General features: G+C 44.6%; 2 protein-coding genes and 1 long non-coding RNA gene across 7 annotated transcripts in view; 1 reads left to right on the top strand and 2 right to left on the bottom strand.

Annotated features, from left to right (window-relative positions):
• LOC125970654 (novel FERM domain containing protein) overlaps positions 1 to 5,503 on the top strand; it is a 28,309-nt gene extending 22,806 nt beyond the window's left edge. The window contains exons 6-14 of one of the 2 annotated variants that reach the window (XM_049723195.2): positions 161 to 284; positions 528 to 615; positions 728 to 816; positions 1,206 to 1,269; positions 1,399 to 1,481; positions 1,928 to 2,002; positions 2,258 to 2,326; positions 2,416 to 2,522; positions 3,686 to 5,503. In XM_049723195.2, coding sequence (XP_049579152.1) covers positions 161 to 284; positions 528 to 615; positions 728 to 816; positions 1,206 to 1,269; positions 1,399 to 1,481; positions 1,928 to 2,002; positions 2,258 to 2,326; positions 2,416 to 2,522; positions 3,686 to 4,251 — 1,265 coding nt within the window. In that variant the 3' untranslated portion in view covers positions 4,252 to 5,503. Of the gene's footprint in view, positions 1 to 160; positions 285 to 527; positions 616 to 727; positions 817 to 1,205; positions 1,270 to 1,389; positions 1,482 to 1,927; positions 2,003 to 2,257; positions 2,327 to 2,415; positions 2,523 to 3,685 lie in introns of both variants that reach the window. The other variant, XM_049723194.2, reaches the window with a different exon arrangement.
• LOC125970655 (uncharacterized) lies at positions 2,341 to 3,081 on the bottom strand. Its single transcript, XR_007482175.1, has 2 exons — positions 2,983 to 3,081; positions 2,341 to 2,580 (listed from the first exon to the last, which is right to left on the bottom strand). It is a non-coding gene; the product is annotated as an uncharacterized lncRNA (long non-coding RNA).
• A 1,458-nt stretch (positions 5,504 to 6,961) lies between the features above and the next one.
• Positions 6,962 to 13,396, bottom strand: blm (BLM RecQ like helicase). Of its 4 annotated transcripts, none has more exons than XM_049723167.1 (22): positions 13,047 to 13,396; positions 12,183 to 12,802; positions 11,972 to 12,095; positions 11,695 to 11,795; positions 11,501 to 11,615; positions 11,295 to 11,424; positions 10,850 to 11,129; positions 10,592 to 10,768; positions 10,409 to 10,527; positions 10,221 to 10,334; positions 9,750 to 9,848; positions 9,527 to 9,675; positions 9,343 to 9,449; positions 9,104 to 9,264; positions 8,844 to 9,039; positions 8,578 to 8,768; positions 8,363 to 8,507; positions 8,087 to 8,286; positions 7,829 to 8,024; positions 7,632 to 7,754; positions 7,302 to 7,497; positions 6,962 to 7,230 (listed from the first exon to the last, which is right to left on the bottom strand). In XM_049723167.1, the coding sequence occupies exons 1-22, from the start codon at positions 13,139 to 13,141 to the stop codon at positions 7,071 to 7,073; spliced, it is 3,798 nt and encodes a 1,265-aa protein (XP_049579124.1). In that variant the 5' UTR covers positions 13,142 to 13,396; the 3' UTR covers positions 6,962 to 7,070. The 4 variants fall into 4 exon arrangements, with proteins under 4 accessions (XP_049579124.1, XP_049579125.1, XP_049579123.1 ...); XM_049723168.1 differs by having other exon boundaries at positions 10,850 to 11,126; XM_049723166.1 differs by having other exon boundaries at positions 10,850 to 11,424; positions 12,183 to 12,651; positions 12,742 to 12,802.
• Positions 13,397 to 13,530: the final 134 nt, after the last annotated feature.

Here is a 13,530-nt window from a genome sequence, read left to right as displayed (position 1 = left end):
TATCATGAAGAGCAAAGTGCTGGGAGGGGCTCATGCATTAAAGATGTTGCTGCTTGGTCAGCTTCTCCTCGGAGCAGGAGAATCCAGCATCAGGGTCATGCGAGGGATGTGAAGAACCGTGCTCATCACATCACCTTTTTGCCTTCTTTCCTTCTTCCAGCTGAGATTGGAAATTACGACCCCGGGAAGCACCCTGAAGGTTACAGCTCCAAATTCCAGTTCTTCCCCAAGCACTCGGAGAAACTGGAGCGGCGCATCGCAGACATACACAAGACAGAACTGATGTAAGATGGGAAAAAAGAAATACTACTTGAGCAGAAGTGAAACTATTGCAGACACTGCTGCCCTCTAGTGGCAAACTATTTTTTCACTACACACTGTTTTTAAATGTGATATCGTGAAGACGGAAATAATTTTAAAAAATGTCGTTTCCTGATCAATTTACCCTTCCTGCAAGTTTTTTTTAAATCAAAAGTGTTGTTTATGTTTCCGCTCCTGATGTTTGGCGTGTCCTCGTTGGCTCCCAGTGGGCAGACACCTGAAACATCAGAGCGAAATTTCCTGCAGAAGGCCCAGATGTTGGAGACATATGGTGTTGATCCACATCCGTGCAAGGTGAGCTGCTCCATGCGGATTGCAACCAAGCAACAACAACAACATGTCGAGAGCTGTGATTGTGTAGTACAACGTTTTGTACGTGTCATCTTTTGTTTCGTGTCTTCTCCAGGACGTGTCGGGGAACCCGGCTTTCCTCGCCTTCACGCCTTTTGGTTTTGTGGTCTTGCAGGGAAACAAGAGAGTGCATTTTCTCAAATGGTGAGCTAAATATAGGACAACTGGAGCATGGCAGGGAGACAATATTTAAAAAAAATGTTGAATATTATATTGCATATTATATTAATCATCCCTCATTGTGGGTTCTGCTTTTTGTGGATTTTTTTAGTTTATGAATCTCTTTTTTTTTAGCTGCTGTTTCATTTTGAGTGTAATTCCACTCTTGACCACTAGATGAGGGCTAATAATTATCTGTAGCTAAATTTAAAAGAACAATATAAACAGCAAGTATTTCAGCCCAAGCTAGATTTTTATGACTATTATTAAATTTCATTTGTTTTTTTCTCCACTCTATCGCTGTTTTTTTTTATCATCAAGCTTTTCACGAATATGTAATTAGTCCGTTTCTCCGCACTTTGCTTCCCGGACAGGAATGAGGTGACCAAGCTGAAATTTGAAGGCAAGACATTCCACGTTTATGTCAACCACAAGGAGGTGAGAGCGTGACTTGCTGCCATGCATGTTGTCCATCATGCCCCCCCCGCCCCCCCCCCCCCCCCCCCCCCTCAGTGTTTTTAATGATCCTGCACGCCGTCTTCTATTTTCAACGTGCAGGAAACAAAGATCACCCTGACATACTTTGCTCCCACACCAGAGGCATGCAAACACCTTTGGAAGTGCGGCGTGGAGAACCAAGCCTTCTACAAGTGAGTTGAACGCTTCAACGCCTCCATGTGACCTTTGGATAATTCTCCAAAGCGACAATGTTCTTTTCGAGGAAGTCTGCGTGGTTATAAAGCTCTATCAGGTTATTTTCTCAAAGGCGAACGAACGTATGCATTAAAAATAAATGTCTCACTTAGCGTGACTCTAAACATATTGAATAGTGTATGGAGACGTGCCAGAACTTATATGCATACACACGTGAGGCGGTTGAATAATTCACTCGTGTTTTCTTTCTCTCTTTCCCGGCATTCAGCCGGTACAGATTACCGATATCAATGTTTCCAATGCCAGTACAGACTCAGGACATGTGGTGGAAGTTCTGAGGTCAAATGTAATCAAATACTGGCCAGTGCATCGAGAATTAATCTCATCAATCAGTCTTATTAAAGATTAAATATCCACTTTTTTTTTTCTTTTTCCTTTTCAGGCTTGAGAAGTCAAGTCAGGTCCGCACAGTGTCCAGCAGCAATTTGTTCTTCAAGGGCAGCCGATTCCGTTACAGGTAGGAGCTAACTAGACTTAATGAATGATGACAGAAAGAGGAAAGCGGCAGCAGTGGGAAATAAAAAAATTCCCAGAGGATGTGACCTCCTGACCTTGTGTTCTGCTGCGTCAACCGGTTTCAACCGCAGATGATAAATAATCACAGCAAGCGAGCCAAATGAGTAGGACACATTAGAGCCAGGCTAATTGACACCGCTAACATTGGCGAAGGTCTGTGCAACTCACCCTCAGCTTCATCTCTGCTTTACGACAGTGGTCGCGTTGCAAAAGAAGTGATGGAACAGAGTGCCAAAATCAAACGAGAACCTCCGGAAATACACAGGTACCCAGTCAGAAGATGTTCTGAAATATTTATGGCAGGATGTGTAGCAAGTAGGCTACTGGGTGTTATGTTTGTGTGTGTCCGTGCAGAGCTGGCCTGGTTCCCAGCAGGAGCTGTCCATCCATCACGCACGGGCCTCGGCTCACCAGCGTGCCGCGCACACGCCGGAGAGCTGTGCACATCTCCATCATGGAGGGTAAGGTCCTAATCTTGTCACTTGAGTGTGTCTGAGTGGATTGAAGACCTCCTGCCGACTTTCATCAAGGAGAAAAAATAGTTTGTCCTTCATCGGTCTTCTGATAAAGCATTTTAATGGTGCAATGGCGCCATCAAGTGATATTTTGGCTACACTCCAAGGAAACCAATGTGGATTGATGGTGGCATGATGTTACGTTTATTGTCGCCATCTAGTGGTGGGGGGTCTGAAGCACAGTTTTATTTTTTGACACTGGCAGGGCTAGGGGGGGCCTGCGGGGGCCTTGGCCTCCTCTGAAATATGCTTGAATTTGCAAGGTCAGATAAATACTCATAAAATAGTTACAAAAATAGAAATAATAATGATATATATAGTCCAATCTACCGAAAAATATCAGCTTTTCTCTTTTCAACTCTGTAACCAGTCACATATTTGGTAGCATTTAAATAAAATTTCTCACCTGGCTTCCAGCTGTCAGATTTGTTTTCACGAGAAAACACACACGTAATACGATTATCCAAACTTAAGTGACCCTCGTCCCCACTTGAGTGTATTTTGCTGTGGTGTCAGAACTGCATGACTTGCAAGCGGTATTAATACCTCCGCTGAAAATAGCCCGGGGCTCACTACTCCATGTTTGTCACTGGCCTGGGTGGGGCCAAGCCAGGCGATACCATCGCTTCACACGCTCGTCCGCAAGCGAAGCCCGCTGACACACGGCGACTCTTTGGCCCGGACTCCGGGACAGGGGCCATCGGGACTAAGGGGACTTTTCAGAACGGGACTACCACGCTCGTGTCGCAGTCATGGTGAAGTGTCTGATCCGCATCACCACTCGGGTGAACGTCCACCTGCGCATGGTCAACCATTGCTACCGCGATGTCAAGGTTCGCGTTCTGAGCCTGGGGCCCCGCATGCTGGGCAAGGCCCTGGGGGTCCTGCCCCTGTACCCCGCTCTGGAAGGCCAGTCAGAGTCGGCCAGTGTGACGCCGTCGCCCGGCGACCATCCAGGTAAACTCGTCAAAGGACGTATTGGGAGAGGCTGTCTTTGTAAAGGAGGTTTTCCCGCACTAATCTTATTTATTTATTTATTCTTTGGCCAAAAAACTGTAGATAAAACTCTGAGTCTGCAGGGTTGTAAACATTTCCACCTGTCTCCTCAGGCCTGGAGTCACTCCGTGACAGCGCCCACTCCACCCCGGTGCGTTCGGTGTCCCACGGGGAGGCGTTCATCCCGCGCTCGCGCAGCCAGGCCGCCGACGCCGGCGACAGGACGGCGGTGATCTCGGACGAAGCGTACAGCCCCTCCGACAGCGTCCTCCCAACGCCGGTGGCCGAGCACGGCGCCGAACTGCCGGTGTCCCTGCGGCAAATTAACGGGGCGCCCTGCAGCATCGAGGAGGAGAAGGAGTCGGAAGCCGGGACCCCCACGCGAGGGGACGGGGGGGACTTTGGACAAGAGGGCGCTACGGGGGCCCTCGGCGAGGTGGAACAGGTGAATAAGTTTGTCTTGAGTGTCCTGCGTTTGCTCCTCGTCACCGTCGGACTCCTTTTTGTCTTGCTCCTCCTCCTCATCATCCTCACCGAATCCGACCTCGACGTAGCGTTCTTACGCGACATCCGCCGGACCCCCGAATTCGAGCAGTTCCATTACGAATACTTTTGTCCCCTCAGACGGTGGTTTGCCTGCAAGCTCCGCTGGGTGGGCGGGTTGCTCGTTAGCAAATGAGGCGCTCGCGTTGGTAAAATGGCCGCTCGGTGGGGGGCCGAGGAGATGACACGGTGGCGCCCACGGGACTCGTCCTCCTCCCTGCAGCTCGGACCGCCCTGGTGACCCCAGGACAACTTCTCTCTCTCTCCCCCTCTCACACTTTTGAGTTTTTCCACCTCGCCCTCTTCACTTTTGCTTCCGTTCTCTTCTTTTTTTCTGGATACCCATCATCTTTTCCTCCCCTTTTTTTTTTTTTTTTTACATAAAAAAATCTGAGAACTTTGAGAGCAATGAGCATTGCCTTTAGTTATTTATTAATTTTAAAGGTGCATTTTCATCAAGACAAGAGGAAAGGAAGAGTGATAATAGGGAAAATAAGGGAGTTAGCGGGGTACAAACATACTGTGTTGAATATCCTATTTTAGCTTTCGGAAATATTGAACAGGTTTTATATTTATGATGACATCACTCACAATAATCTTTTTGAGACAGCCGATAATCGGCCTTTTGATCACAACGTGTACCCGGCTTTTGGTGGAGCGGACAGCGATACTTAATATAAATAAAGACAGAGAAGGTTGAAGCGAAAAGAAGGTTCGGGTGAATGACAAGAATATGAAATGATGAATATTGATGGTTTTGGTTATTGTTTTAAGAGGTCACTTTAATAGATCTTTTTAGTATTTTATGAGGCTATGGTGAAGAGTCACATGACCTTGCGAGTAGTGATGAGTAGCCTAGATATACTTATTGTACAGGACAGACGTAGACGTGCAATGCTCATAAAGTACTTCTTGAATGTGCTTGTCGGTTCTGCTCGTTCATTTTCATGACCTTGAGATTCAGTGAATTTCAATTATTTCTTACAATAAAGATTTATTTTGGTTTAAAGAGGAACTTTTAGGTTTATGTATCATATTGCAAGTAGAATATCAGATGATGTACTTTTTATTTGTACAAAATGAGTTTGTTTCCTAATATATTGACAGCGCCGATGTATATTTTAACAGGACTCAAATGTTATTTTGTTATTGAAGATTACGATGATACTTTTTGTAGCGCTGCGAGTTAAAACGAGGACAGGAGCGTCGACTGAGAAACAAGTGTCCGTCCGCCTTGCGTCTGTTTGTACAATACGAATACACTTGTAATGCCAAAATACATTTGCATCTTTCATACTTCTTTTTTTACATCAAATGTTGTGTAAAAAAAAAAAAAACGTAATTGATAGATGTTAAAATAAACACAAAAACAACATGTTACAGATTAAGTGCATTTGTCATTGTTGATGGATTCTGGCAAAAACAAATATGTTGTCGAAATTGAAAAGTCCCTTTTTAAAAAAATAATAATAAATAAATTATATATATATATATATATATATATATATATATATATATATATATATATATATATATATATATATATATATATAAGAACAATATATAGATTATTCATTATATTCTCCACTTTTGGGGAAGTGTCATCTTTTCCGCGTCCATATTTTTTATTTTATTTTGCACATTGCTTTCGGTCCGCTGGAATGAGAACGCAACAAACAAAAGTGAACATACTGTAGTTGTATCAGCCTCATGTAGCGTCTTGAAAGTAAAAAAAAGAAAAAAATTATTTACAAACAAAGAAAGGCACCATTCAAAAAGCAATAATTGGTGAATGATAAGAAATCTGAATAATAATAATACAAATCTGTGTTACAAATGAATGTGATTACTGGCTTGGTTTTGTTCCAATTGTAATTCTTCTTCATTAACCTCTTGTGTGGATGTTTTTATTTTGTTTCATTGAATGTTCTTCGTCATGCTGCTTAGAGGAAATGTAACATTTTGTTTGTATTTAAGTCTTATCAGTTAAACCAGCAGTTTAGTGGGAAAAGGCGCAGGATAATAAGATGAAACAGTTTTGACTTTGGCTTCTTAGTTTCATCTCATTATCACAAACTTGATTTCATGATTTCAATTAAAAAAAACTAAATTATTTTGAAACATCCACTAACGACACAAATGAAAAGGCATTGTTAATTTATTTTTCTTACAGCTAACAAAAAGCTGCAATTTACCATCAAGAAATTTAAATCTATATAAAAAAAACCCCGCTATTTTACGAAATGAGTTAGAAATTTGTTTTTACAGAATTATATTTGATGGAGATGCACCTTATGTACCATCTTTTTTTTTTTTTTGTCCCCCCACTGAACAAGAGTGTATGAGACATCCAGCTTTGTGACTTCAACAGTGACACTTTGTACAATGTGATGTACAAATCTACAAGATGTCTTACTGAGTCACAAAAATATCGCTTTGATTCTAAAAATTGACATTCATTTTGTTTACATAATATGAAGTCATCTGTTTTCTCATGACATTACAAGTTGTATTGCAACAACCATGTGCCAAATCCAGCAGTCGTGTTTGTACCTTAGCTAACCTCTTGGAAATCGTCTTTCTCTCCAGTAGTCCTTTGTAAACTGGTGCCATGAAATGGAATAAATCTGACTTGAAATAAACATACGTTTGAAATGACCTTTGACCCTCTGCCCTTACCTGTGCCCTAAGCTACCATCCAATGGTACCACAGTTTGGTAGACAAATCTGTGGTAGCATCAGATGGCTACAACACTCGCATTATTTTTTTTTCCCTGCACTTAAACGATTTTCCAAACTTTTAAAATTGCTTCATTACATACCAAGTTTGACTCAGTGGCGCGACACATTTTTCGATGCTCTTTAATAACAAAACAGTAACAACTCCATAAGGAAAAATAGATTAGCAACACTGTACACTTTAGACATGATAAAATACAACCTGGGGCATCGGTGCTATATTTGAGAAAAGGACGGCTTGAGAAAAGGTCGCTGGCTCTGCGGCGTGGGCACCGTTAAGAAACCCGGCGTCTTTCCTGTCGCTCCTCTGGACCCTTGGCTGGCAGACTGGGAAGCCCCTCTGGACGCCCAGGATTTGTTGGCGCTGTAGCCTCGACTGATGGAGAAGCGAAAACAAATTAAAACAATGACGTCGATTTGTGAGTGATGACAAGTTACACAAGGCACCCTCGAGAGTTGGAACCGGCGCCGCCATATCCTTTTCGCTTTTTGTTGAACTTGAAGAAAGGCATTTTCTTCCTCTTCTGCCCCTGGTTGCTGAAGTAGGCAGAGGAGTCGTCGTCGTCGTCCTCGTAGTCGGCCGCCGAACGGCCTCGCGTCGTGTCGATCCAGCTGTCTTCGCCGGGCTCGGGCTGTTGTTCGACTGTTGTAATAAAGGCAACGACTACTTTTAATTGCAAGCTGGACTATCTGGTTGAAAAACTTCTCATCTGCGGATGTGAGATTCAGCTCCATTTGAGCAACGTCACAGAGAAGAAGAATCAAGAAATGTTTTACCATGGTTTTCCCACTCAGAGTATTTTAGCAGGACCTGGATCACCTCAGCGCCGTATTTGTCCAATTTGTCCTCGGTCACACCGTCGATTTGTAGCAAGACTTCGGGCTTAGAGGAGAGCCTCTCTGTCGATGACATTCAAATACATAAAGACTCAAAATTGAGATGAAATTCAAAATGTCGACATTTTAAAATTTACCAGACAGCTTTTTCAAGGTGGCGGTGGAGAAGATGTTGTAATAGTGAATCCCGAAGGTTTTTCCCAGTTTCTTGCAGAGTTCCACGAGTTCCTTGAGGCACTCCTGAACTTTTTGGTCCCTCTGGGAGATGTTCGCGGCAACCGCAGCTTTGTTCTTTCTGACACTGGAAGCACTCTCCGTTTCATAGAAGTTCACCTGCATTGAGACAGCAGTGTCAGGTTTGGTCTGTGTGACATATTTTTCGGGTTTCACGTGACCTCCATGTTTCCATTGAGGATGTTGACAGCTTTTGGTCCTGCAGAGATATACGACACAGCTTGGCCATTGTTGGTGATGTACAGGTCCTCCATCAGGATGTTGTCCAGGACCAGTTTCTTAAACAGGCGATCGGCGTTGTGCTTGGAATAAGACCCGCCCATTCCAAACATGCCCGTCTGCAGTTTGGCAGTTTTGGAACCTGAGAAGAGGTCGATTTTTTGTTATCTTGTCCAGCGAAAGACACACGGCAGCCATGTTGGCGAGGCAAGTCCTACCTACAAAGATGTCCACCAGCATGTTGAGTGTCAGGCGGGTTTGTTTAGCGGTCCGGCCGAACTTGGCTCCGACCTTCTCGCAGTTCTCCTGCACGAACCTCACAATGTTCTTCACCTCTTCAGTGACATTCCTCATCTTGTATTCCTGTGTACATTAAATACACACCAACGATGAATATCACTAGTTAGTAATAATAGTAAGTGGATGATCCTACATTAGGCCGGCTGCAGTTGTCACAGGTGACGTCGGGGTTCTCCTTGCAGAATCCCCTATTGAAGGTCATCTCTCCAAAGTAGGCGAGCAGCTGAATCCTCCTGCAGTCCATCATGTTCTCGCAGAACTGCACCATGCTGCTCAGGTTGTTGAAATGAGTGGCCTTGGTGTTTCTGTCACCTTCTCGATCCACTGCCAGGAGGAAAAAGGTGCTTTCAGAGCAGCCGACGACCAAGCGTCAAATCAAACTAAGTCGACTCCACGTACTGCTGATGATCCTCTTGATGCGGAGCACGTCGGCGTAGCTGTAGAAGAGAATGCAGTGAGAGACCTCCCCGTCCCTGCCGGCTCTCCCCGACTCTTGGTAGTAGCCCTCGACCGATTTAGGCAGACTGGCGTGGATCACGTAGCGCACGTCGGGTTTGTCGATGCCCATGCCGAAAGCAATGGTGGCGCAGATGACCTGGTGGGGAGGACGTACGTTTGTCGCACCGTTTGGGATTTCGGTTTGCGACGGGCGGGCTCACCTGACAGCCGTCCTGGTTGATCCACTTGGACTGCACGTACTCTCTGTCGCCGTCACTCAGACCGGCGTGATAGGATAACGCAAGGAGCCCGGCTCGCTGCAGACTCTCGGCCATGGTGTCGCAGTCGTTTCGGGACAGACAGTAGATGATGCCAGAATCGCCTACAAGATGGCCGACCGGATTGCGACAAAAATGAGGCCACGGTTTGATATTGGAATAATCAAGGGTTCAGTATTTACGTGGATAATGCCTCTTGATCCAATTGACGCAGTCCTCGTCGACCTTTTTGGGTTTCTTCGGCAGTACGGCGTATTTAAGGTTAGCGCGGTTGAAGCTCATGGTGAAACTGGAAAGGAACAACATGAAGAGCAATGAGACACCAAAAAACATAACTCAATGGTGTCAAGTCAGAAATACACTTACACCTGAGGACGCGTCATGCTGAGCTGGTGCAGGATATCAGTTTGCACGCGGGGGGTGGCCGTGGCCGTCAGAGCTATCATGGGCACTTTGGGGAATTTCTGACGCAGCTCGTTCAGCCTTTTGTAGTCTGGACGGAAGTCGTGGCCCCACTGGAATATTGAAAAGGACTTTTTAGTTTTGGGCGGTTCAGTTGTTATGTTTTAAAGGAGCTACTACTACGCACATGACTGACGCAGTGAGCCTCGTCAATGACAAAGCGAGCCAGGAGGCTTCGCTCGTACAGGTTCTGTAGGGCTGAGACCAGACGGTTGCTGGCGCTGACCTTGAGGATGGGAACAAACGCATGTCAAGTCAAGAGTGGCAAAAAAAAAAAACATACAGCGCAAGTGCATTTGAAGAAAAATGGATTTTTGTGGAATGAAAAGTGGACCTCACATATTAGATTTATTAAAAATGTGAAAGAATTTTCAGAAGGCCAATTCTTATGACATGAATATGGATTTTTTTTTGTCCTGAATAATATAGACATTTATTGAGATGTTGAATTTTAGGGTTTTGTGATAACTAGAAATTTCAAATCAAATTTTTTCCGTCTGTGTCAAGTGAATCAAAATGCGGAGCACAGGTTTCAGCTTTAGAACTTCGTCAACGATGTGCTAACCGAATGAGATGCACGTGTACATCAAGCCATCACCTTCTCAGGCGTGACGTAGAGGAGTTTAATGATGGGCTCTTTTCTGGAAAGCTGTGTGTAGATCCTCGCTGCTTCGCCGTCACTTTTATCACCAGACAGGCTTGTGGCTGGAATCTAAAAAAAAAAAAAAATAACAATGTTACTCAGTAGATCAACAAGTAGATGCAAGCAACAAATTGCCATCATACATCCAGGGAGGTGAGCTTCTGGACTTGATCCACAATGAGAGATTTGAGTGGCGAGATGACCACAGTGACTCCCGCTGAGAGACAGGCAGGAAGCTGGTAGCACAGACTTTTCCCACCACCTGCAAAAAAGCAAGCACAGGTCAGCATTCTGGACATCCACAGGGATCTGCGTCAGGTGCAAACCTGTGGGCATGAGCACAAACTCGTCCTCCCCGAGGACGGCGGCATTAATGGCTTCCAGCTGGTTGAAACGGAACTGATGGAGACCAAAGCGTTTGTGGAAGATCTTCATCATTTCCTGCGAGTGGGAGAAGTTGTAGCCTCGGAAACGGTCGTGCGCCGGGTTTCGGAAGGTAGGTTCTGCAATGGAGTTCGTTTATGAAAAGACTGTCAACTGTTTTTGGTGGATATTTAATGGAGACGGTTTTGTCGGCGACTTACCAGGAGAGAAAATCTTTGCGGGTTTGGGTAGAGGTGCAGGCGTCGTAGGTTTCCTTTCCCATGAGGACTTGCTGGGCCCGCCTTCCTTCACGGCCATTGGAGCAGCGGTGGAGGTCCTCGGAGTCGCTGCGGAACTTTGCGGTTCGTCAAAGTACTCGGGAATGTCAGAGTCGTTCAAGTCGTCAATGTCAAAGTCGTCGAGGAAAAAGTCATCGGGGTCCGCTCCTGAAACATCCGTCTGTGGAGTGGATTTAATCCGTGCTGGAGTCTCTGTCTTCTTCTTTGGCGAGAAGAAAAAATCTTCATCATCAACGGTCTCATTGACACTGCTTATATCGCGAGTTGGTTTTGAGATGCTGTGGCTTGATGGAGAATTACAGATGCTCTCTACTTCCACAACTGAGCTTGGCGGTTTTTCTTTAGAGATGACGGAGGATCTCCTAACCTGAGGAGTCTTCTTTGAAAGTGGAGGTAGAAAGCTGCTGGATGAATCTGAGCAAGATTTTTCTTTCACAGTGCTGTCGGGCTGCTGAGTCCTCAGCAAGGCGTCGCCTCCGGTAATGAGAATTCTCTTCCTGGAGGGAGAGAAGAAGGTGGAGTAGTGCTGTGATGGAATGTCATGAAGAAAAGTGGAGGTACAACCTGCCATACCTTTGAGCCCTCTTCAGCAGAAGCTCATTTCCACACGACAGAGCGATGAGCTCGTGTTCAGGAATGGAATCCACCAGAGAACAAATAGATTCCATGATGCTATACAGTTCGTCATCTGTGAGAGGAAAATAAACACGAGGAAAAAGAAAATTAAGAAAGATGCCAAATGATGTCAAAAGACGAGATGGGCTCACGTTTCTTGTCTGTCGAGTGCTCAACAGAAGCTTGACGAGAGGTCACAGTAGATCGTTTGGATTGAGAGTTATTAGTGTTGTCAGCATAACATGGCTTGGATCTGTATTAAAAAAAATAAATTAACATTAAATAAGAAAATTAATCTAAAGCTGCTGGTCACAATAATATACATTAATCAAATTTTTCAAAATGTCTCTAAATTTATTTTGGTAATACAAAGTCCGCCTTTTCAAGGTGGAGTCCGAAAATAATTCGGGAAAGAAAAAAAAGGCTCACATGAACTCCACAGGAGATTTGCTGTGATAGCTTTCCGGAGACGGCGGTACGTAATCAAGATCATCTTCACGCTCCGAGGTGACATCCAATTTAATTTTAGGGTCGACCCATTTTGTGTTATCATCTGTGTGGGTGCAAAAAACGCACATCTTCACTATTTGTTGCCTTTTTAAATACATTGATGCAAAAATCAAACTGTGAAGTGTGTTACCTTTCATGGGCACCTCATTAACGTCATCTTCACTGTCACTAATAACAGATTTACGATAAGCCGGGTGGCGTCTTCTCGGTGTGTTAATCGGAGAATCGTCCAGTTCGCTCTCTGCAAGTTCTCTCACTTGAATTGTTTGCGTTTCATCCTTTTTGGGAGATGCGATTGGCTTATCGGTTCTACTCGTGTCTTCATTAAAGGAAGCATTCTTTGCTTTGGTCGGAGTTTCAAAGTCATCTAGATCATCCCAGTCGTCAATCTGGAATCCAAGCGATTCATCCAAACTGATGGGAGTGCTGACGTTGGTATTTAATCCCGGTCTGTCAAATTTAGGCGGACACACTTTGCCAGTAGACGCCAATGACGACGGAGACCGAAAAGCAGGGACACTATCCGTGCTGACGTCTGAGTTGCATTTGGAACTTACAGAGAAGAAGTTGTTGATTTTGGAATTTTGAGAAGTCTTGGGCTTGTTTGAAAACGTCACAACACGTTGAGTCACCAAACTGTTTGCAGGGACATTGACATTCCTGCTTGCTAAAACATTTGGACTCGTTACCTTGCTCGGGGTTTCTGTCCAGCTCGTACCCAATGAGGACTTCTTTTTAAAAGAAAATGGCCTGAAATATCAACAAGAGAGAATTTCAGAATGTCATTTTGCAGATGGACTTTTTATGTAATCTTAATTATGTAATGCATACACCTTAAAAAGCACATATTAGCAATGAACACAATAGTATGCATAACATAAGGGTATAGTGATCTCTTATTAGTCAACGCAAACATGACGCTATATTATTTATGACAGCAGCTAATTCGTGCGATTAGCATGCGACACGCTCGTGGACAGACTCTTGCACTCACCCCGATTTAGATTTCCCCATAAATAGTTTGCTTTGGGCGCTGTTGCTGTGTCTCGCAAGCTGCTCTTCTAAATTATTCTGAGGAAGACTGGACATTGTTGCTAAACAACTAAGCTAGCTAGCTGGCTAGCGAGCCAACTTAGTTTGTGTTTATTTCACCGTTCATTCGGAATTTTGTCACGACGCCGAACGTGACAAATAACCGCGGGCGCACGGCGAAAGAGACCGTCGCGTGTTGGAAATGTTACATTTATAAAATGAGAGCGATATTAGCGATATGAACGCAAAGGAAGGGAAAGAGCCCGGGTCAGACAAGGCGCCCAATTAACGCGGCTATTCTACTGGTCGAGCTTTTACGCCGGGGAGGATTGTGGGATATGTAGTTTCTAGGGCGTAAGCAACGCGGCGATTCTATTGGTCGAGTTTACGTCGGGGAGAATTATGGGATATGTAGTATGTAACCAGTTCGCACCACGACTGAATCA

The sequence above is a fragment of the Syngnathus scovelli genome, chromosome 6 (assembly GCF_024217435.2).
Source record: "Syngnathus scovelli strain Florida chromosome 6, RoL_Ssco_1.2, whole genome shotgun sequence".
NCBI classification, from domain to species: domain Eukaryota; kingdom Metazoa; phylum Chordata; class Actinopteri; order Syngnathiformes; family Syngnathidae; genus Syngnathus; species Syngnathus scovelli.
The sequence above is the reverse complement of the archived record's forward strand: the minus strand, read 5'-3'. Positions and strand labels throughout refer to the sequence as shown.

Bases quoted from the DNA above. Each gene is read 5' to 3' on its own strand.
- blm (XM_049723165.1), bottom strand. From the start codon at position 13,141: ATGTCCAGTCTTCCTCAGAATAATTTAGAAGAGCAGCTTGCGAGACAC. The intron at 9,450-9,526 runs GTAAGTGTATTT...GTTCCTTTCCAG, and splicing joins AGCATGACGCGTCCTCAGGT to TTTCACCATGAGCTTCAACC. The intron at 8,025-8,086 runs GTCACGTGAAAC...GTCTCAATGCAG, and splicing joins TCCTCAATGGAAACATGGAG to GTGAACTTCTATGAAACGGA.